The following is a 25,024-nucleotide window of genomic DNA, read 5'->3' as shown; positions in this document are numbered from 1 at the left end:
AGATGCAGTGAAGAGCCACACTGCCATTATGAATTACTTCAACCGGCTGACTCATTTGCAGTCTAACGCGTGGAAATATTTTATACATGCATACACACACATTACCAATTTAGGCATGGTATATATGGGACCATGTTAATATCACCAGGCGAGGAGTCTGGGTCTTCAAAGTGGTCATAACTCTAGTGTAATGGTGTAAGAGTCATACAGAAACATTCCATGCATAACTATAGACAGAACACAAATTTATTTCACATAAATATGCATCAGGGTATTAACAGCGACTAATCCGCTATGCAGATGGAAAGCTGGGAGAGGTTTTATTTAAATATGAACCAGTGGAACCTTATAAATCCAGATTCCTATCTACTGGGTGGAAAAAGTTACCTTTTTCTTCAACTTCTTGTATTTTCAACTTTGAGACATATTTTTCAGCACGTTAGAGTTAATTTATTTTAGGGACAGTAACAAAAATACAATTACACCAAGTAAGTGTATTAAAATTTAATTTAGTTATAATAGCATTGCACTTTCAATTAAACTTATATATAGTACATAAAATATTTAGGAATAGGATGGTATGGATTATTAAAAAGTAAAAGGATTTTCTACTTTTTGGAAAAAAAAACTCTTTTAGCTGACTGATTCTGAATGGAAAACCATCTCTAATTGATATAAAAATATTTTTTCATGCAGCACAAGCTACAGATAAAGTGCCCTATGCTTCCTCCTGCCATTCCATATAACTGGATCTGTGGTATAGAGGTTTTGGATCTTTACTGATCCCTTTTTATGTATCAGGTTGCAAGGAATCCCTAGATATCCCTACATATCAGCTGTGAAATATCTGTGTAAAAATGAAATCTACCTTTAATGTCTGCTTATAAGGACAGAAATTCTTTATCAATGATTGTAACATATTTATATTTTGTTTACTATAAAAGAATAAATGTGCCATCCTTGGCTGAAATAATGCTTTACATAAAAATCTATATTTTAGACCATATATGTTTTTGTCGTACAAGTGATCTGTCAATCTCATTCACCGAGCAGCAACCTATAATAAAAATAATAATAAAAACAAGTTAGAAATATTTATTTTGACATATTTAGAAATCAGCAAATAAATAAAAAAAATTGTTTTTTAGTTCTTTTAGAACAGTGTTTCTCAACCAGGGTTCCTCTGGCGATTATTAGGGGTTCCTTCAGCAATCAGAAATCTGTGTCCCTCAAGTCCGTTTAGACAGCAATGATCATTTTGGCTATTTATATGGGTGACATTCTTCTTGGTAGCCATCAATGTAAGAGGCATTCTTTACACTGACACCTATGCTAATTACTGTTAGTTGTGAATATAGCAATTATTATAGGAGTTCCCTAAAAGTTATTTCAGGGATTTCCCCATGTTTAAAATGTCCAAAAAGACTATGTTAGATAGTAAATAAGAGTATATTATAATTAATATAATTGTAACAAAGTACATGAGAAATTTTAAAATTTTATTGGACCTAACTAAAATCTTTTGCTGTTATGCAGAACAATAGGATAGACTTACATTATGGAATGTATTCATTAAGGCAGTGTTAATTTTTTTGCTTGGGTTCCTACATATTGGTTGGGTTCCTAGAATATTGCTCATAACATTCTTTTGTCAGATTCAGGAGATAATTTCTGTTTTTAAAGCATACCTGTTAGAAATGTGGTCATTTCAAATTTAACACAGACTTAAAACACTTCCAGCTAAAGTTTACTTGCAATGCAGTTAACATGCCAAAAACCAGTAGATCCCAAATCAATAACATTAGATTAAAGAACCGATAGGGGAACTCTGCAATGGAAGAGGACAGGACCAAGTACAAAGTCATACTGAATCATTTTTGATTTTTCTGCCGTTTTAAAATCATATTAATTTTATTCTTTTTTTTTTTTATTTCTACGGTGCCCTTTTTACAGTATCATACCACCAGCAATGCTACTGGGAATGTTCCTACGGATAATAATACAGCTTTTATATAGTTGTCATAATTCCTACAATTGTAAATTACCCTTTGGTATTGGGCCCCTGGGTAGTAATATAAAAATATTAGGTAACTAATTTACATTACCGGATGAATAAATATCTTTTATGTCATCATGCTGTTCTAAAAGCACCTGAATGACATGATTTGGTCCACCCACCTTATTGTATTACATGAATATTTTGGTATTACTGAATGTACCACCCTAGACATCCTGCTGTCTGCTTTATATGCTGAGCAAAGTTGTGCACAACACCAAACAATATAAAAAGTCTCAGTAAAGTCCCTGAACATAAAAGAGACTTATGACAGCTCTCAGGCTGTACCAACTTATCCCTACAAGTTTATTGTTGAATTTAGCTTCAAATGTCCAGATAAATGAGTTATCAGAGCAACAAAAGTTATTACAGTTTTCAAATGATAAGGCTAGGTGCTATCACCGCCACAATTCTGCTGCCCTAGGATGGACCCACAACTTGAAAGACCACATGCAGACTATACAATGCATTTGTGCCTGCCGGACTGTAAAAAGGACACAGGAAATTTGATAAAAGTTTAGATACAGACAACGCAAGGGATGAAATACTTTTCTTACAGTGAAATGTTTAAAAAGTCATTTTAGAGGCAAATAAACAAAGTCAAAAAATAATCAAGGTCATCAAGGGACATGTGTTGGTGTACTGCAGTGCAATTTATTATAAATATCATTTTAATGCATTGCAACATGCTAGTGGTAACACATTTTAATGTTTTGCCAGCAAAAATGCATTGGGTCTGAATTTTGGTCCACTGCAGTGTGTTAGGCAGCCCATTCAAATACATGAACATGCAAACCCCTTGCATATAGGAGATGTAGAGCTGACGGGGCTAACCACTGGTCTATCCGTGCTACCCCCTGCACTCCTGTTCGATGAGCTCTGTGCTGAAGTTGCCATATTACTATAGCCTATGTGATGCTGTCCCAATGTTAAATGTTTTTGTAGACATTTACAAACCTTTGTTCTGTACCAATATGCTATGTTATATACTAGCTTGCTGTGAACAGATCCCCTGCTATTGAGGTCTTTTTTATCAGGGCTGTGAAGTCGGAATCGGTACATTTTTGTCGGCTCTGACTCCCCAATAATTGCTTCCAACTCCAATGCCCTACTTTTTACAACACAAAGGGCTCTATTAATAAAATAAGAAGTCAAACATTCCCTCGGGGGAATCTTTAGGGCCATTCTTAAGGGAATCTTTAAGAGGGATTGTCATATTCCCTGTTATATAAATAAAGCCCAAAGCTGTCTATTTATAAATGTTTTCCTTCAATATTCACCAAACTATTACCTCCAAATATACAGATTGTTCACGCATTTTGTTATTGAATCTAATGTGACAAATGTCTTAATTTTAGGTAAAAGTTTTGTGAATCTTGGGTAGAATATGAATGGAGCACACGTAAGTCACAGGAAAGAGTCACCTCCTTTTCTCCCTGCTGGCTTCTATGCATTTTCATCCAGTGGCGGCCAAAAATGTCAATAGGCAATGCTAAGCTTATCAGAATGCTCGGAGTGTCATAACAGAACCCTGCACTCATGAGGCTCTGTATATAAGACTTGTGGGAATCTTTCAGGTCCATGTGTTTCAATGGCAGTAACTGATTCCCATCAGGAAATGTTTGATGGAATGTCTTACTCTTTGTTTTATAAATAAAGCCCATAGTTAATTTGTATAAAAAAGGTGAAAAAAAAAGATCTGTTAGTAAAATTTTAAACATAAAAAAAAAAAAAAAATTCACAAATCACCTTTTATTTTAATACATTGAAGAAGCATTAACTCACAATATGCAGCCTCTGAATTATCAGCAATATATAATCTAGGTTTTTCTGGAGTGTTAATCAGTGTTAAGCTTGAGTAAGAAGATAAAAACTAGCTTTAGGTAATTTTCAAAAAAAGAAAAAAAAGAACAGTAGATTAATGAATAGCTGCTATACACAAATGTTTATGAGCGGTCCTTTCTTTGAAAAGATTAAAAAATAACATCAAAGAATTAGCCTTTAATGGAGAGATTAAAACTATAAAAACAAAATAGAAAAGTTGGATGTGTGAATTGTTTAACATGTCAGTCATCACTTGGACATTTTGATTCAGGGTGAAACTGCTCCATGAAAGGTGTTAGAGAAGCTTGACACCTATGTCACAAATCCACTTTTAATTAACTGGTTAAATTATATAAGCTTTTAAAGTATTACACCTAAATTGCCTATTCCAGTCACTGCATGAAGGTATTTAAAACTAATTAGGATGAAGTGCTTTAAAAATGCATTTGGGACCTTATGTTATGTTCCATCAAGTGGGAATGTTGTACAATACAAGGTTGAGATGTGTCTAGAGTGGAACGCTGGGCTAAGTGCTAAGAAATAAATACAAATGCATAAGCTATTTGTTTTCTATGCCAAAAGATTGTGACATTGTAGAAACAAGCTTTATTGCAAACTCGAGCATCAGAAAATCAGTTGTGCCAGCATTTTGCATATTGTCCATAACAATATAAAAATATTTCCTAAACTGCCTTGCTATACCTGTCTCCTATCATGGAAATGGAATTTCTACCCAGATCTTACCAAAAAATGTGTCCTTTTAAAGCTGCTACCACACAATGGGCCTTATTGATTAAGGTGCTCCAAGACTGGAGAAGATGGGAGAACCTGCTGGATCACCTAGCTTATCCAACTTGCTCCAATCTTGGAAATGTTTAATAAATCATGCCCTATGTCTCTCTACTGATTAACAAGCTTTTGCTAGATTAGCAAGACTGCAACCTCTATTAAGAAACAGACATGTGCAGAACAAGGAAGGCCATTGCAGGTAATTCCTTACTTTAGATAATAAAACATTTTTGCAAGAATTCAAGACACTGGGACTGTATCTTATGCTGGGGGCTACCGGAGTACTTGGGTACCTCACCCTGTTCCTTGCTCATCACCAGATTTTTTAAATGCCAAGACACTGTTTAGGGACATGTGCCCATAATGCCCCCAGAATGTTTGAGGTGCAGTCACATGATGTGGAAGATAAATAGTAAACCCATTGAAATTAGAAAAAATGTCACCTAAACAGTAGATCTTTGGAAGGAATTTGGAGTGCAGCCATAACTATTATATATTATTCAGGGGGAACATTTTTATAAGCAGTTTGTTTTACATTGGGCCTGCCGAGTGCTCCTGGTTTGTCAGTGTAATATTACATTATGTTTTGCCAGTATGCTTTTTTAGCATTATTATGATTTATTTTAGTATACTAATACATATATATATATATATATATATATATACTACTTACATACATTAATATAGTTGGCATGTCTTGACAATACTTGTGTGTGACATACCTGTACTGATTGGTATCAATTTTTGGATTAGGCAGAAGAAGAGACCAAATGGGGGATTCATAGATCACATACATCAAGTTCACTGGGATTTGTGATCAGTTACATGAGCTTAAGCTACACCAACATATAGAATGGTATGCGTTACACCAAACAAGTCTGTATTTGCTAGTGGAGCAGTAACATCTGCTAACCAAAACCACACACAGACTAGACATTGTCCAGAACAAGACTTTACATAGAAAGGCAGGGACCTTATGCAAGACTTTTCAAGGGGCGGGACAAATGGATGTGGGATTTTATCATGTATTTTATGTCTTTTATAGCTGATAGCCTTGTGCTAGTTGTGTAACTTTCCAAAACAGTTGCCAGATAACTCAATGTCGCAAAAAGAGAAAATACAAATTCCCCAGTTCACTTGCCACAAGGTGAGCAAAAAAAAGAAAACAAGTGTGATTCATTTTTTTCTAAGACAGCCCCTAACTTGAGACATTCATAGCATTGAATACATTAGGAGCAGTTATGGCTTGGATGTCCCCTTCCTTCCTTAAGGTGCAGGAACACACCAGAGGCACAAACGTACTCAATGCCCGCAGGAAACTTCCGAGTTCCAACTAGCTACTTATGTAATATGAACATGAGTAAGTCGGGGGGGCTTGTGGTTTTCTCTGAAATTGTTGCCCATGCTGGCAAATACTTTTTTAATATCCTATTTCTTTTATCTTATCTAAATTCTTTTTATGAATCTTAACCCACCTGAAAGAGCCATTGCCAGTTTGAACTCTTCTTTTAAAATATTAAGAACTTCCTTCACCCCATCTTCTCCCTTAAATAAAATAAAATACATATTTAGCCATAACCTCCATGGCTGGTGTGATATCATTCCTGGTATATGTGGAATGCCCACCTACCTGATAGGCCAAGCCCCATAGCACAGGTCGTCCAACGAAGACTGCTCTTGCCCCCAGGGCTAAAGCCTTCAGGACATCTGTTCCTTTCCGCACTCCGCCATCTAGATAGACTTCTACTTTACCTTCTACTGCTGCCACAATTTCTTCCAACACATCGATCTACGAAAACATAAAAATAGTAATAAAATAGATATAGATGTTGTAATTCAACAGTACATCTGTTCAGCGTAGATAAATACCATATATATGACTAGTTATTATCCAGTTTCTGTACACACGTGTCATTATTTAGGTGCTGACATTATTATATGGGGCATATTTGTTAGGATCAGGAACATATTAAAAATATTCACAAACAATGAGTCATCAGCTGCATCCCATATTCAGAGAGTGCTGTATTCACGTTCCAACACAGGTGATTAAAAAAACATGACAACACCTTGACCCATTTCATACAATAATACTTAGTCCTAAGCAATATGAGTATAGTACTGGTAGTATGAAATTCATGCTTTGGTTTTTTTTTTCTGTTTTTATTAAATAGTATTTGTGCTTTAATGTGATAATTAATGCTTGATTACACATATTGTTTTTTATAATACTGATTTTATTCAAAGGTAATAACTTTTTCATGTCTACCAGTTGCAGTACAGTATTACTCAAGGTGCAGCCCAAAATTTCCATGTCCAATAGGAAACATACCAACATCAAGATCTTAAAGAGGGTCTATTGTCAGATTGTAAATATTATGGAAATGCTTCCCCTTTTTTTTACTTTTTTTAACATTTTTTAAAGTTTCCCAAGGCAGTAATGACTGAAAGGGAAACCTGAAGCTTCCTAGGATACTTACATCACATATCCCAGGGGACTGTAGGCTGCTCCTTCTGCACATGTCAAAGATCCAGCATTATGTCATTACAGGCTTTCATCAAATATAGATGAACAGACACACAATCTCTCACATGCACAGAGTGAGATCCGTGCTGTTTGTTTACATTTGGAGGTCTTTTTGAAAGACACATCCCCCAATCTCACTAATGCTCAGTTCACGATTAGGAGATCTTAGGAAGAACTCGGAAGAAGAAAGATTAAAGATGACAACATGGGACGTAATAGGGAGCCCCGAAAAGAAGACAAAAAGCAAGACAGTACAGGATTTAGTGGAGGTGTTAAGTGTATTAACCTCCCTAGCGGTAACCCCGAGTGTGACTCGGGGTAGAAAAAAGTTGCTGAAAGGGGTAACCCTGAGTCACTGGGGGAGTTCCCGGTGATGTTGGTGGGTGTGCACGTTGCCGGCGGGGCGGGGCGGGACATTCAAAATCTATTTGTATTGCATTCAATACAACATAACTGTATTAAATGCAATACATTGGATTTATATGTGTAAAAGCAGTACATTGTTTTCAAGAACATTTTTTTACAGTATATATAATATTAAATTTTTTTTTAAATATATAGAATTTTTAATTTATTCAATTTATTATTTTTACATGAATTTGTGTTTCAAACTTTATTTTACTCATACTATTATACTGTAAAATAAATTTTCACGAAAAACAATGTACCACTTTTAGACCCAGAAAGACCTGAATTTAAAACTGGAAAGAAATGAAGTGCTAGGGAGGTTATTAAATAGCTTTTAGCAAGCAAAGGTAGGTATTTCTTTAATGCAAGTTCTGCTTTAACACTGAAACCTTCTGATCTAATGGGTTACTCGCCAGTTTTGTTTATATATCTAGAAGATTTCTTTGGTGTAATGGTGGAATTCTATGGTGGTTGTGTTTTGTATCCTGGCTCCCAATATGTCCCCACTTTCTAGCAGTTGAACTATACAGTTATTTCACTATATATAAATGAGAATCCTTCATCAAGGTAGGATATAACTATTTAGCTGCAAACCACTGATTTCCTATATAAGTAAATGACTAGGATTACATTTTTGCATATAGGAAAACCCATCATATTAGAACAAAAGATTCTTATTGTGGCTGAATGTTGGTCTATTCTGACAGATAAAGCTCCAAATCTTACTGAAAGTACCAAAATGTCCATTGTGCTTGGAGGCGTGCTGACAGGCTATCTCTTGGTTCCTTCCATATCTTCTCCAATATTATCAATTGAATGTCCTGTCCAGAGTAAAGTGAATTTCCCAAGTATTTACTATCTGTGTATTTTACACAGTCCCTTTCACCTGATACTTATGATATATATTTTTTTACCCATTGATTTTCAGGTATCTGATACCTTTGTCTTCAGTTTATTCAACTCGCCTCCATCTCCTCTATTGATTATTCCTAAGTTATACATTCATATTCCCAATAATGTTACTCAGTGTTCCCCTGATGAAGCCCTTTTGGGGCAAAACGCGTCGGGTTTGAGTTACAGCTCATCATCTCCTCTTAGATCTACCTAAGGAATTGGGATCCTTTGGCTATGTATAACTTTTTCAATTAATTTTATTAACACATGTTTGTTTATCAATTGTATGTGACATACTTTTTATTGTTGATGATTCAAATAAAATTTACTTTTAAAACAAGCTTAACAATTGGAAACATATGAAAGAGCCTTCTTTCTCTCTTTCCTCTCAAAATGTACCCATCCTTGTGTTCAGTGTATTGCTGGTGGTCAGTGAGGCAGCCAATAAAAGAGATTGTTCAATAGCCATGTTGGGGTAAAAAATATTGAGGCTTTGAAACCTTTAAACTTTGTCTTCTAGAAAAGCCAGGCCATTAGAATATGCTGTAGGATGTGCAGGAACCTTGTCCCTTAAATTTATACCTGTACCTTATTTTTTAGATTACAGGGATTCTTTAGGTATTGGTTTTGTTACCCTAGGTTATTCAATTATTCTATTGCCAACAACATAAAAGACATTACTTAATTTTTATGAATTTACCCCACTGATAAATGTAAAAATAAACACAACTTACAGTTGCCGGAACACCATCCAACTGCCGTGCACCATGATTTGACACCAGGATGCCACTTACGCCACGTTTAACGGCTTCCTTAGCATCATCAGCTGGAATAGGAAACATTAAACATTGTCTTGTGTAATACAGTGTGATGAAAGGGACCTGGAGTGATTAAGATAGGCTCAAGTAGGGTGTGCCCCCTGACTGGTTATTTTACTGGCCTGAAAATAGGACTTGTCTCCAATGTTATAAATCAGAAAGAGATCAGAATGTCAATACTTTTTCCCATAAAGGCGTCAACCTTTGACACAGTATATACACATGATGTGGATTGTATCTTATGGGACAGGTAATTTTATTGTATCTCATCACTTCTTGTGTCATGGCCCCATGTTTGTACACTACAGACCACAGTTTTACACATTTTTATCTTACTTACACTTACTTTATCTTCAATATTTGTTTGGCACGTTATAAACCAAAATCCATTGTTCTATTGCCACAGCAAAATAGGACAATTTGATCATATTATTTGAAGTAAGAACTTCCTCCTAATATGACCCAACAGAATATATCTGAGCCAGAAAATTGAATTTGCAAAATAAAATGTTCTGACCACTATATATTAATATGAACAATTCTTAATGCTGATATTTTTAAAAATTTAACTCCTAAGTTTTGTTTTAATAAAAAAATTCAAAATGACAATTTTAAGTTCGTGTCCTACAACATTTTGTACCTCTTAATATGCCTTTAGCTACAATAGGAAGAGAAGTAAGTCCTTTGAGCCATTCTATGTCATCCCATTTGATAGAGGCATCGATAGCCTGTGATACATAGACCGCTAGGCCACTGTTTTCTCCATATCCCTGTTTTGATGAAAAGGCCAGCTCTTCCGTGTCAAAGTTTTTCATCCTGAAAGCAGAATGGGGAAAGTCATGTTTGATATTACTACTTACATACTGTGTGTAGTACATTTCTGGTCTGCAATGTTAGCTTTTGTGCTTTTGTTTAGCAATAACATAACATTGGAGTGGAACCAAATAGATCATTTCAAATTTGCTTTAACTTTTGAAAATCTCTGTAAAATGACCCTGCTTTTTACCTTCATTACCTGATCATGTGCAAGTGACATCCCTTTTTGTAAACCAATCAGTGAGGTACATTAACATTCTTCGTTATAAATTGGGCTAATGGTACATATTTTGATTGTCAGATAATTTAATGTTTAATTTAATCTCCCAATATTTTACATTCCCTGGTTTCTCCTTTCAACCCTCCTTTCAATTGCTAAGTAGCATGTTTTGTATTCATTACATACCTGATTTTAGATCCAGTGTCATCACTATGGGCCTGATTTATTAAAGCTTCCCAAGACTGGAGTAGATAGACTATCATAGAATAACCTGGGTGATCCAACTAACCTGGAAAGAATTTCTTAAAATCATATGCTATTATTTTTTTATGTTTTCGGCACTGGACCAGATTCATGCCAGGTTTGCTGGTTCATGCAGGTTCTGCCATGTTGGTCTATCTTTTCCAGTCTCAGAGAGCTTTAATAAATCAAGCCCTACGTCTTTGCTTTGCTATGCAAGTAGATCATGGCTGGTAGGAGGGCTTGGACGGTGAATTAAAATAACCTAAATCTGATAAATGAACGGGATGGCCACAAACAGATTATTTGTCCATAAGCTAGTAAATAAGGCAGGAGATGCTCCTATGCAGGAGATGATCCAATGCATTTGTACAAGACTAAAGAGAGTTCAGCTTTAAAATATTATTACTTTTCTAGCTCTAAGAAGGATCAGAAGTTACAGGCTGAGCAGCCAAGACTCAACTCTGGTTCAGGATTTAAAACATTTGCTAGCAAAGAGCAAATTACTTTAAAGAAATCACTTCCAGGTTTGCTGGATCACCCAGCTTCTCTGATGAAAGTGTAAAAAAATGTAATTTTAACAGCTTGACCCATCACCAGAGCAGGTTCAATATCTAAAAAATGTTTGCATATTGGTTCCCTGCATGATTAAATAAAACCAAAAAGTGAAGGTTATATCCACATTTAATTATAAAAGTTAATAGATCTCTTTAGACCTCAGTAGTCTAATAAACTCTTTGTTTGGTCTTATCCTCTTTACATTTTACTGTAACTTCTTTATGTCAAATCTTACCTGAGATGTGGGGGAAGCTGGAACTTGTTGCGCACATCATCCTGTCTTCTCCCCAGGTAAGGGGTATCCACTGTTAGGAAGATCCCTTTGTATCCCATTATTTCTGCCCGCTGTACCAGAGCTTTTGTCAGGTTGCGATCTTTATAGATGTAGAGCTGCATCCAGCGTAAGCTATCCGGTGCAGCTTCTGTTACTTCTTCAATGGAGGAGGTAGCCCAAGAGCTTAACATCATCCCAGTCCCGAGATCTTTACAAGCTAATTAATCATCAAAATGAATTCATCAAATAAAATTGTCATTGTACAAAATTTTAAGGTGTAGAAATTTTTTCATGTATAGCACCAATATATTACATTTTAAAGTGAACCGGTACTTTAGGCCTGCTACTCAAGGGGTAAGGGTCCTGTACAACTTCTAAAATTCTTTTTTAAGCCCCCATTCTTTGCTCTTGTCAGCTGGTTGCAGAAGAAGGATAAGGGAAGAAAGAAAGGTAAGTGATAGTATAGAGGCTTGCATTGGCAAAAATCCTCATTAATGCAAGGACCCCTTGCATGGGACACACATTCATCATACACACATGCCATACCCTTTCAATTCAATTTAGAGAGCGACTTGTAGTGGCTAAGCAGATGAAAAAACACCATTGATCCCACTGGATCTACTTACCTCTTACAGTGGCAGTTTCCCCTTCTGGATGAGCCATTCTCTGCATTGCAGTGGCAGCTACACATATAGGCATGCTGACTTTTTGTCCAAGTATAGTTGTTGAGAGATCTGTGATTGAAACATCTCGGAGAACACGAGGATATAGCCGGTATCTAATAAAAATGATATGTCAGTACACCAAGCATGGCATCCACACCCCGCTCCATTACAGACAGCTCTTTATTGGGCCCATAGAATAGAAAAAATTCTGAGCACACATAATCTGATGTCAGTGAATGTTCATTTATGACATACTGTGATGTTTGCAAATCATTCCAACAAAGCATCTTTTACTGTTTTGGTAAAAGAATTGGATATGCTCCAAACAAACTGTGTCTTCTGAAAAGCAAGCGATTAATTACTCCCATTCATTATAATGTAATTTATGATTAATCCCTCTGTGACCATGCTTGTTTTCAATAGAAACTTTTTTTTACTCAGATATATCTGCACTTACTTACTTATTAATTTTCGAGAGATTAGTTTCCTGCAGATTAACGTTGTTACAGTAGCCTAATTTTTAAAGCAATTAACCTTGAGAGGAATTGCAAAGACTTACAACTTCCAAAGTAGATTCGTCATCCTATCGTTTATTTTCACATTATCAAGCATTTTTACACTGTCATATGTTTATATTACCCTGGTTCAGTGGAAACTTTTAAAGGAAACCCATAATAAGAAAATACAAAGGCTGACATTGCTTTCCTATTAGAAATGCTTGTTGACTGGCTGTAATATTTATCAATGGACTTTAAGTCTTTACAAATTGCTAAAGTTAACAGATCAGCAGCTCTGATTTATCATTGGTTTTGCTTACTGTATGCTTTTTCCAGGGCCTGGAAGAAAGTCAGATTTTAGCCCAGAGACCGACAACTAGCATTATTTAGGGAAGATTATTACAGGAATGTTGTGTATTTTTCTCAGGAAAGGTTATATTATAAGTTTTTTTTTTTATTTATGAAGGGTAGGATCATACTGTAACTAGTAGTATTATTACACAGTATTTATACAGTTCCGACATATTACGCAGCACTGTACAAAGTCCATAGTCATGTCACTAGCTGTCTCTCGAAAGGGGCTCACAATGTCCCTACCATAGTCATATGTCTTTCATACAGTCCAAGGGCAATTTGAGAGGAACCCAGGCAGCAAGACTGTAAAGCAACAAAATGTGAATAGTTTCAGTGGGGTGATTTTTTTTCTATACTCACTCTATACAGCTGAATTGGGAAGACAATGGCAGCCACAAATAAGCAAGTTACTTTAAAAGGGTCAGATATCTCACCATATATGATCCGTGCAAGACTTTATTCACCTTTACCCACCCTCAGCTATATGTGTCCCAGTGTTGGTGGTTGGTAGAACCATACTGATTGGTAAAAGCTGCCTATAATTTGTATACTGTTTATATATACCTTTTGTTTTGGAAGTATAGAGCAACCATTCTCAACCGGAGTCCATGGGAACCTTGGGTTCCCCCAAACGCTGATAAGAGTTTCTTGAGTTTTGGCTAACTCACTTCCCATGTGATGGTGACCTTATGGTTTCATGGCCAATGCCAATTGACGGAGTCAAAATACCTAAGCTCTTTTTTAGGGGGCATTCTGACCACCTATGGTTTTAGTAGGGGTTTTCTAAGACCTGGAAATTATGTTAAGGAGTCCTTAGGAGGAGGAAAAAGCCTGAGAAAATCTGCTCTGGAGGTTGTCCATTTCTTTCAGCTATGGGTGGTGATAATCAGTGAAGGTTTTCAGTTCTCACTTTCATTATATGGGAAAGATGATACAAAATATTTCACAAACATACTCTAAGTATTATTAATGCTATAACTTACCTTGAAAATGCTGCTACATTGTCTGCCAGTGTTTGCTGATCATCGGCTCCTGATCGGTAATAATCAAATACTGACTTCTTCAGCCATGTTTTTGCATATTTCTCATAATCTTCAATTGTTATTAACTTAGCAGACATTTTGTGCCGGTCTTTTGGGAAGCTGCTTAGCACTTAAAATGATGAGTTATTTCTAGCTGCAGGACAGGGTTGTAGATAATAAATAACCATTTCTCTGTTATGTTTGCATGACCTGTGTTTGGATTCACTGTCAATGTGTAAACACAGGTTTCATGTGCATAACATTGGCACTGAACTTTCTCCCGCAGTCAGCACGGGACATTTGTCATTTGGAAACGCTGCAGTGACACCTAAATATGTTAGGGGCATTAGATTGTTAGCCCCTTTGAGGGACAAGAACATTTGGCTGTTTGATAGCACATTGATTATTTGTCTTTTATCTTTCACCAATAAAGCTAAACATTTGTTTGAATTAATCCAAACACATATGAAATGTGAAAGTGCACTGCACTAATGATATCCAGTAAATGTAGCTTAAGTCAGAATTTGCTAAATTAAAGTCTATGTAAAAGTAACTTGTCTTTTTTAAATTTTGGATAAAGCAGAGGTGGCTTTGACTTTTTCCCAGGCCTATAATCTTGTCAGCAGGCCCCAACGTAAAAATGTATCCCCTTTATTTGTCCTGTGATCATTGTCACTAAATTGTGATCTCTCTGGGATGTAAATTTGGTAATGTTTGGTGAGATTTGCTTTTTTTCCTGTTGCATTTTTAGGTTAGGATTTGAAGGAAGCATGTAAAAGACAGCAAGGAAGGTGTTACAGCATCACCTGTAAACGTGCTCCAGGATCATTGCATTATGGATATGGGAATGTCTGGTGCAATACAACAAGTTGGGATGGAAAACTGAACTACATATCAGGCAGCCTTACTAAATGCAACTCAAAATGTATTTTTTATTTTTTTTTGACTGGTATATTTTTTTAAATTTAAAATTTCAGCCACCCATGGGTACCAGAAGTTACCTTAATTTTCCCCCAAAGTCTTTTTATTGAGGTCTTGAATACTGATTTTGTATATGACGCCCCCAATATCAAAGTTTACGCCTTCCTGAAGATATCACCCTTCTGTGAACATAATGCCCACATTGCAGGTGGTTTGCCTGATCTCTGATATGAAAGGTTCATTAATAGCTTGGAGTATGTCATGCTCACTTCATAGACATTGGTGTTTTAATCCACCGGACATCCACGACAAATCCAACCAATGTCACCATTTAAAGGACACATCCACGTTACCCCAAAAGGTGAAAATAAACTCACCAGAACTGATGGACTGCCATTGTAGGACTTACCATGAGGCAAAGTGAGCCTTAGGCAGTGGTATTTGATATATACTTCCCCCAAACCCCTTTGGAGATATTGGACTTACAAGATGATCTCTCTTGTGCAGCCGTAATAACGGGGATCCTGGCAATGTGCTGCAGCCAAGTAGAAGAACACTTGTTCCTGTGCTCTATTACTGCTCCATGGCACAGGAGCACAGCCACAAGTAGGACTTGTCCATATTCAGGGGTATTCCTAATCATATTTCAGAGTTCTGTGTCCAGAAAGAGTACAGGTTTTGTGATTTTAATGTTTATTACTATCCCTTAAATGGAACCCGACTTTTATTGTCACTATATATTTACATATACCAAAGGCTGACATACCTAATTCAAGTACCAGAGGCTGGCATTATTAATTTACTAACACAGCAGCCTGGCATTATATTTTTACAGGTGCAACATGCTGGCACTGCTCATCTACTCACACTAGAGCTGGCAATAAGCCTTTTACTGACATCATAGGCCAACAATATATTTTTACTGACGCCAAAGTCTAGCCTCATACAGCACAATAAATGTCACAGTTCAACAACACATTTCATGTTCATGGTGACTCCAGCTTGTAGAGATGGTCTCACGTCCAATTATTTAGATTTAGAACAAACCTTTTGCTTGTCCAAGATCACTGTTTTACTGTTATGAAAACACAGCTCAACAAAAAAATGTATATATTTAGTGTATTTCAGGTCTGCTGAATCCAGAAATGACATCAGTTTCATTGAGTTGGCTCTAGTTCTTGTGATACAGGAATCGGAATAGACGATTTTACCAACAACAAATGGTAACAGCATATTATTATCAATCTTTATTTACACCAATGTGTTGCATTTTATATAATACATGTAGCATTATTTTCATCAAACTTTCATGTGCCTTCTTTTTATTCATATTTTCTTTTTTTACAAAAATATGAGTTCAAGAAGAAGTTGTTTAAATGACTCCAATGTATTTTGCTACATTTGTGGTGAATATTCTCAGCAAAAACAGCAAGAAACATACAGAATTTTGAAACAAGCATATCTTGCATATTTTGGTATTAAACTAAGGGACCAAGATAAGTATTGGGCTCCCCATATAGTATGGTAGTAGAAAACTTGCTCCTAAACTTTAAAAATTTGGGTTCTGCTATGAGCATAAAGGTACGCTATTTTCATAGCCATTTGCAAAAATTTCCAGAAAACTTTGGCGATCTCAGTGAGGAACAAGGGGAGAGGTTCCATCAAGATATAATGGTGATGGAAGAAAGGTATCAGGGCAGATGGGATAGACACATGATGGCAGACTACTGCTGGAGCCTTTAACGTGATTGTCCTTATCATCAGCATAAAAGGAAATCATACAAACTGAGTTTTTATTGACTTTTTTGTGATTAGTTCTGTAAATATACTGAATATAGAATATATTGATATTAAGTATTTCAAAAAATAATGTTTGTATACGTAGGCATATCTAGTTAAATTTTGCCTAATTTTCATGTTTCATTAGTTTTTTATGAGGTTTTTATTGAGGTGATTATTTCAAAAACTAGAGCCAATCTAGCAAAACCAATAGCATATTTGGAATGTGTGCCTCAAACATAACCTAAAATGACTTTCATCCGTTGGCAAGAAAATGTTTGTTGACTAGTGTAATCAATAAATATGTGTGTTATGTCTATCATTTTATTTGTTTTTAGAGAATTTTTCTCACCTCTCTGACATTGTGGTGGATTTGATGAATTATGAATGGTCTAAAGCTGTGCAAAGGATGCATATATACAGAATCATTTACTATGCATGTCTCTATTACCAATCAAAAAAAAATTGTATTACCTGCAAAGCACATTTTTCAATTTTGCCAGGGGTGATGCATACATAGTGCAGTGTACAGTCCCAGCATCTGTAGGTCTTAGACTGGACACGAGATGAGGTTGTAGTGCGGTTACCACTTTTTCACGTCTGTGAATCAGCTTACTATATATAAACTTTACAAAAATATGTAATCAGTAAACTAATCATATGATAAAAAAAAAGTTATCATCTTTAAAATATGTCAGTTAGTTACATTTAGCGATATAAAATGTCCAAGCTTTATGCAAATTTTACCTTCTTTTACTAGTCAGGCTGAACCTCTCCCGCTTACCAGTTCCTATGCACTCCCTTTGGGTTGAAATAGGTATCCTCACTGAATAGTATGGAGTCTTGTAAAGGCAAGAGAAAGAACCAAGAAAAGTCATCATTTGCATTATTGTTTACATAATTTTAGCAGCCTTGGATGTACTGATCATTTTGACATGTTGATTTCAATAAGAAGAACCTGTGTGCTTTGTTCTGTATTATAGTGAAATAAGTATGTACTATATCTAGGATGTCTTTTTATTTTAATATTTTTTAAATGTTTCTAGCACTTGTGCCTTGTGCTTCCATTAATTTCATTTCATTTCCCAAAATGATACAAGTAATTTAATTAATTTGTTAGAATCAAATTTATTATATGCCATGGATAAAATAATATGCATCACTTCACAGATGTTAACATTGCAGAGAAATGTATGAAAATGAGGTCAAATCTAGGATAGGAGTCCTGCAGAACAGCAATGACTTCATCCCCCCAGCCCTGGTAATGAATCCATAACTGTGCTCACAGGTACATTGCTCTGCAAGATCACTGCCTTGGCTTGCTGCATTCACAGTACAAGTGCAGGAGCGCCCTCTTATGGCCAAACTCTAGAATTGCATCCAATGAGAAAATCCCTTGTTAGTAATTGGTGTTCAGAGTAAAAAGTATCTATAAATGGTAACAATCACAAATGTATTTACACCTGGATAAATGCAGGCTATCCCTGAAAACTATTTATACCTGAAAAACTATTTATTAATTAACATAACATATATAGGATCTCTCTCTCTCTCTCTCTCGCTCTCTCTCTCTCTCTCTCTCTCAGTCCCTGGGTTACATACAAGATAGGGACTGTAGGTTTGTTTTTAAGTTGAATTTGTATGTAAGTCAGAAAAGGTACAATATTTTAATAAATGCAGTTAGGATGTTTGACAATACGCTGTCTGATAATATGTTGAGACAGTTACTGCATAAGATCCTCACTGTGAGTTATTCACAAAGCAGAGAAAAAAACAAAGCTTTATGGAGCCTAGACATTCATTAACTTCTGGAGCAAGCTGTGCTTTGATATGCAAAAATAAACAACTGCAGAGTGTGTCTTGGTCAAAGAGTTACAAGGGCATGCAAACCACCCCTCCCCCTATCAAGCCTCTGTCCTGCTCATGAGCGAGCAGGGAAGCCCCGTTCGTATCCAGGAGTCATCCCTATGTCGGATGTCCTTAACTCAGGGACTACCTGTACTCTTTTTCTCCTTCAGGTTACTTACCCTCAGCCACCAGATTCATACCTGCCCTAAAAACCTTAAGAAGAATAGTGAATTTTGTTCACCCAGCATATCATAGCTGCCAATGATTTGGGAGTTAAACCTACAGCTGTGCTAAGCAGTTATCTATATATATTTTTCTGAATAGATAGGAAGAAAATGATCATAATTATGGGAGTGCTGACTGTCACCCTAAACAAGGTTCTTGAGGGTTTTTTTGCAGATATTATTGAGTTTCCAGTAGAGCTAAAATGCATTGTTAGCAGCTTGTGAATGTTCAATTAAACACCCCAAAACTGGAAATTAGGGGTGATGTATGCTTATGTAATTATGAGATATTAATATAGATATTCATGCATGTGTATTGAGGTTCTTGTGGGTATATATCTGCATAACACATGTTTCTCAGTTTATTAACTGATGCTTTTGTTCCAGGTTCACTTTAGTTAACGTTTAGGTATTGCTATTATTCTGAATTATTGTATATGCATTATTTGGTATCTGCTCACTGTGTAAGGAAATGCTTCCTGTTAATTATTCCCATTGACTAATAATGATGATGCCCACTGTGTTCCTTAACAAATAGGAGCCAGGAAGGACAGACGGGGGAGAATTCCCAATGAATACATGAGTTATAATAGATAACTATAGACATATATACCGGAGTAGAAGTCTTGAACGAAACCGTCATTTGGGGAAATCAAAGTGTGTGTTATTTATTGGGGGGATCTATTAAAACAAGTTAAGGATTGGTTGAACTTTCTTAGATTCGATGGTTTGGGGAGCTTTAAAGAATGTTCACCGAACCCAGGAGCATCAAAGAACGTTTAGCAAAACCAGAAACTTTGGCTTTCACAAAAGCTGCACAACGTTTACTGAGAATTTCACAAAGGGATTGTAAAAATGTCCAAAGGTTGAAGACCATGCAGAAGCTTCTTTGATTTTTATTGTAGAATTGTGTTTTTTGCTGATTGCTATTATGGATTTGGGCTACATTGTGTTAATAATCACAAAATTGTTTAATGGAATTTAAAGGGCACAGCTTGAGTTGGAGGGTTTGGGATTAGTACTGTGATACCTCAGGGGGGTATAGGATTTATATGTTCTATGAGGAGACCTGGCAGATACTTACCTTACCTTCCTTGCTCTCACTTGCTGCAGATTAGAAATATTATATGGGTAAAAGACATAAAATGGGTTTGTGTGCCCTTTGAATTCCTGACTTCAACCCATTGACTATGAAGGAAGAAGACTCATGCTTAAAAGTAGGTTTTACACATGGAGAAGTAGACTGGTCTTGGAGTGTGCCAAGTCAGAGTATGGCATGCACATTGCATTTGGGATTTGGCAGGTTACAATAACACCCACTGTCAAGATCAACAGCCTGGTGAGTAAATTAAAGAGCTCTGTAAATTAAGGCCTGGATCTCCAATTAGAAGTAGGTGCAGTAATTGTAAAGTGTTGGTATTGCTACAATCATCCACAGGAACACACTATAGTCCTTTCAGCAAAATCCAGAATTGCCAGATTACCAGTCTGGGCCAGAAGAGATGGCAGCAACAGAGCTGAATTCTGATGGACAAAAATCTTTGTTTGCATTCCAGTATTGCATGTAAAAATATTATAAAACGATGTATATTTATTTACATTTTATATTGGCTGGTAATTTACCTTTTTGAATTCCTTGTAGTTCATTTTCATTTCAATTTTATCTTTCACTCTCTGTTTACATATTATCCCTTTCCAGTCATTATTGCTTCTTTGTTATTTACTGGTTTGGCAGCCATTTCTGTACATATATGAACACCTATTAGTATAAAATGTCAACTGGAGGTCACGCTAACCACACTTCTACTGCTGGTCATGTGCAGTGCAGCTCTCAGCAGCCTAAAGCCATATTTCATTATTCTTGATAAATAAACAGTTTAAGCTAAATAAAGACTTGTGTACACAGGTGTTTGTTTTTGTGCTTCTGACATGTATTTGTGAAGCAATTTGGAAAGATTTGGAACTCAATGACGGATCTCTGATTACGATCGGCTGGAGATTTGCTTTGTGTTTTGGTAAATGTAGCATGTGCTGTTCAGCTGCATTTGAACTCCTACTCTTCCCCTGTGCAAGTAATTACAAAATGGAGTAACTGTAAAAAAAGCTTATATGGAAGTCGGAAATAAGTCAGGAGCTGTACCTGTAGCTCTCCAAGGCTGGAGAAGATGCAAATTCATCAGTGAATCTGGGTGATCAAGAAAACCTGGAATGGATCTGGTTCAGGATGGAACACATTTGCTAACAAATTGCAAATGACTTTAAAGAAATCCATTCAAGGTTTGCTGGATCACCCAGGATCACTGATGAAAGTGTATCTTCCCGAGCTTTGAAGAGCTATAATAAAAAAAAGGCCCAATAAGATCCTAATATTGGTGGCAGAGGCAGGAGGGCAGCGAGTTGTACTGTGAGTTGTCAATATAGTAATTATAACAGAGGTTCCCCGAAGACCAGAAAGTTACTTCAAGAATTCCATGTAAAAAAAAAAAGAAAAAAAAAAAGGCTGCTTTGGACTAAGCCCAAGGGATAAGTTCCATTTCTTCTGCATGGAATTTGTGTATATCTAACTACTTTGTATGTGTGTAGTACACCTAGTCCCTCCTTCACCCACACAGCTGTCTAGTGCATTTACCAGCAATTCCCAGCTGTCATTTTGACAGCAGAGACTTGTAGTAGTTACAGCAAAGATCAAATCTTTTAGTTTGTTCCTGTATTTTTTTCATCTTTTATTTATTTTAGGGCATTTCAGAAAAGCCTGAAAGGGACATAGAAAAACTTTTATTTCATTTGTACATATTAAAAATTATTGTTTTCCAGGACATTTCCAAGAGAAAGCCTTATTCGTACAAAAAAAAAATGCTGATCTCACACGTGCAGTGAGCTTGACGCTTTTTTTCCCATTTAAAGCAGACTACGTCACTCAATCTCGCACCTGCACAGTGTAAGATTGGGTGATGTAGCCAGAAGAAGATAGTTGAAGATGGTGCTTCCTCCACGAAAGAGGAATCCAGCACGGCACAGGACCCGATCCAGGAAAGCTCCCGAGGGATTAAGGGATCTGTGGAAGTAAAGGTAAGTGAGATTTTTATATTTTTTTTTAGTTTAGTTCTGCTTTTATGAAAAAGCATGGAGAGTCAGAACATATCATAACATCAACAGTGGGCATGCAGACACATCTTACCTAAAAGTAGCCAAGAGATGTAAGAAATAGTCAGGTGTTAACTATCCCAGGACTGACATTATGGAAAGGCTATAATTTCCCTTTTATATTTGACTTGAAAAGTTTTATTTTCCTCTGAGTAAAGTGTGCGAGGATACCCTGGAAAAGTCTTCCCCTTCCTGACTTATCCAAATATAAACCTGACATCATATTCCCCAAGTTCTGATGACATTAGGGCACTCAGATGAAGTCAGACTACATTCCCAACCCTGTAATAACATACGGAATTACCTTTAAATTTTTAAGCCGTGAGGGACATAAAATGCAGAAAAACGAAACATTTGAGGATCTGTAACACAAGCTTAACGTCCGCCACTCTGTCTTAAAGAGCCATGGATGCCGGCACAATACACGGCTTGTCTGTGACCTCTACCTGGTTTGTTTAAAAATTCAGCAAGGAAATGTGAAGTGAGGGATTAAAGTTCTTCAGATCAGGCTTTCGCTTTTCAGACAGAAAATATATTCAAATCAAAACAATTTTTCTTATAAAATTAAAGCAAGCAGGATAAGTGAGCGGTTTCAGAGGTTATATTATTACTCTTTAATATGGACCTCATCTGGCATACATTACTGCTCAGCAGAAGCTGGCATGGCAAAACAGTTCCCTGTGACCACAGCTGTTGGAATAGGAAGTCAATAGTTAGGGAGTTCAAAAAAATATGGAGAAGCCTAAATGTGCCCTCTGTTTACAGGCACAGATGCACGCTGACATTACCCAGTGGCACAGACAATAAGGTCTTGCAAACTTGAAACGCTTCTTGAGCTCAATGAAATATTTCTTGTAAGGCTTTAACAGATTCAGCATGGATAATATTGCAATAAACAAAACATTTGTGCAAGCTTTTCGATGTATGAAAGAGTCACACAGGGGGGGGACAGAGGGAGAAGTTTATGGTGTGTTATATTAGAAGTTGTGACCTGGCTAATACATAACAGCCATCCCACATCCCCTCCCTGCTACAATTTATTTCATGTACTAAAGCCCAGAGGAACACTGTGGTTTTGTGAGTTCCCAGGGCAAAGTACAAAAATAGTTCTGGAGGCTGTGTCGTGATGTTACCAGCCTGAGGTTTTTGTATGTGTTAGCTGTGTTCTAGGACTGAACTTCTCAATTCATAAGGAGGACCATAGCTGTCCTAGAAATGGGTGAGGACAAACACAATGTCCTTTCCAAAGCCATTTATGCACATTGGATGTTAGTCCCCCGAGACAAATAGTCGTGATTGTCTTAAAAATCTGACATATATACAGCTGCCCTCCTGACGGTGTTCATCAATCTGTCTTGGAGGATTGAGGAAAGACCGACCAGGACTGTGCACTCCTATGGAGGAGAGCAGGATGCTACCCATTCATCCTCCCCTCTCCTCTCCATAGAACAAAATGAGGCTGTGTGGACAGAGCGCATTCACCCTGTATCACTGTCTGTATTAGTCTGTCATTTGCAATCCCTTTTTAATGTACAGCGCTGCGTAATATGTTGGCGCTATATAAATCCTGTTTAATAATAATAATTCATCTGTCACTGGAAATGATCACGAAAAATCATTTCCAGTGACAGTATCAGAAGCTAAACTCCACAAAGTAATAAAATGTTATATATTTATATAAAGAACTGATGTCCAAGAATCTGGCTTGATATTCACTTCTTGTAATCCTCTGTAAATCCTCACTTAGAGAAACAGGGTTGATCAAAGATTGCCTTAAAGTGAAACTATACTACTACGGTGAAAAAACTGAATCCAGGTGGGATGTCCCTTCTGCAATAAAACATACTTACCTGTTTCAATCATTTTCAGCTCAGTGCAGAATGCCAGGACTAGTTGGGTATGCTGACATCTCCCGGGGTTGCCGAGACTGAATTAAATCCACAACACATGTGCCGCAGTTATGTCATTCTGGCCTGGCCAATTAAGATGCCCGAAGAACTGACCAGGTGAAGATATTGGCATAGGACAGGTGAGTGTAAATAAAAAATGAAAAATTGTGGTAAGCTTATTTTATTGCAGAAGAGACATTAATTTTTCCTTCTGCTATAGAGGGTCTGCCCCATCGCAGATTTTTGTTACATTCAGCTTTAATGGATATTGAAGATACAATAAAGAATATACTTAAAAGGGAGAATACCAAAAGGGAAGCTGCTCCTTCACTGTGCAATTTAAAGGATGTAGTATGTCCCAGACCAGATGTATTGTTGGGTATTGGCAGCGAGTTTTACACTAGAAAAGTGTTCTGTTTCCATTTGTCAGAGTATTAGATGCATATTACAGGGCTGCATTTTACCAAATAAGAAAAAAAGAAGCTTGCTAATCCAACCTTCATCAGGACAGAAATCAAGCATTGCTGTAAAAATAAATGTTTTTTGGCCTTAGGCTGGTTCACGTGTCATCATCTGCAAGCTTTCAGGTGCCCAGGGCTCACACAATACATTCACATTATCATAATTACTACAGTAACCGTATCAGACTGGAATTTCACATTTACAAATTACACTCATGGAAAGACATCAGTGTAGTCACCACTCTTAAAGAAACAGCACATTACCGCTTCCCAGAATAATGTAAAACAAGGGAGCTTTTCATTATGGAGCACTTAATCCTCCACTGGAGAAAACCAAAGGAAGACATTTTTTCCCTGGTGAAATCTACAAACCATCTACCGCAATTATGTCATTTCCTAACAGTAACAACAGTACATTTTTGTTTCACAGGCTTAATTTTTTTCATACATGACAATTTTTACATTTCCTGAGATGTATGAAACATAAAGCACATATGCGCTTGTTCAGTAAGACAAAGAACATTTTAAACTACACAAAAATAACAAGTGACCAATCAAAATGAATATTTTCACCAAATTATATAAGTGGTAAAATAGTAAAGTTTCAAAGTAAGTTCCATACTTATAATATACATTTTTTAGGTGAACCTTGAAATAAGTGCTAGTTCAGGCACTTCCTGCTACAAAACAAGTTGTCCCCATGTCCTAAATATTATCCTGCATGGAACATTTACCCAATAGGTACTACAAGCAGCTGCACAGAGGTGATCTATGCAGGTATTGTCTAATGTTGTCG

The 25,024-nt window shown here is 36.5% G+C and overlaps 1 protein-coding gene across 2 annotated transcripts; it reads right to left on the bottom strand.

Annotated features, from left to right (window-relative positions):
* Positions 1-228: 228 nt before the first annotated feature.
* HAO1 (hydroxyacid oxidase 1) lies at positions 229-14,113 on the bottom strand. 2 transcript variants are annotated; one of them, XR_011920478.1, is made up of 9 exons: positions 13,924-14,113; positions 12,051-12,202; positions 11,386-11,641; positions 9,957-10,132; positions 9,233-9,324; positions 6,300-6,458; positions 6,145-6,214; positions 902-1,057; positions 229-867 (listed from the first exon to the last, which is right to left on the bottom strand). XR_011920478.1 is itself a non-coding variant. In XM_072409644.1 (8 exons), the coding sequence occupies exons 1-8, from the start codon at positions 14,058-14,060 to the stop codon at positions 990-992; spliced, it is 1,110 nt and encodes a 369-aa protein (XP_072265745.1). In that variant the 5' UTR covers positions 14,061-14,113; the 3' UTR covers positions 229-989. The 2 variants fall into 2 exon arrangements, 1 of the variants encoding a protein (XP_072265745.1); XM_072409644.1 differs by having other exon boundaries at positions 229-1,057.
* Between the last annotated feature and the right edge of the window lie 10,911 nt (positions 14,114-25,024).

This window comes from Pyxicephalus adspersus, chromosome 4, assembly GCF_032062135.1.
Source record: "Pyxicephalus adspersus chromosome 4, UCB_Pads_2.0, whole genome shotgun sequence".
Lineage (NCBI taxonomy): Eukaryota > Metazoa > Chordata > Amphibia > Anura > Pyxicephalidae > Pyxicephalus > Pyxicephalus adspersus.
The sequence above is the reverse complement of the archived record's forward strand: the minus strand, read 5'-3'. Positions and strand labels throughout refer to the sequence as shown.

Excerpts from the sequence above, each read along its gene's own strand:
- HAO1 (XM_072409644.1), bottom strand. The coding sequence starts at position 14,060 with ATGTCTGCTAAGTTAATAACAATTGAAGATTATGAGAAATATGCAAAA. Across the intron at positions 11,642-12,050 it reads GGAAACTGCCACTGTAAGAG|CTTGTAAAGATCTCGGGACT; the intron begins GTAAGTAGATCC and ends ATGATTAATTAG. Across the intron at positions 6,459-9,232 it reads TGGATGGTGTTCCGGCAACT|ATCGATGTGTTGGAAGAAAT; the intron begins GTAAGTTGTGTT and ends ATGTTTTCGTAG.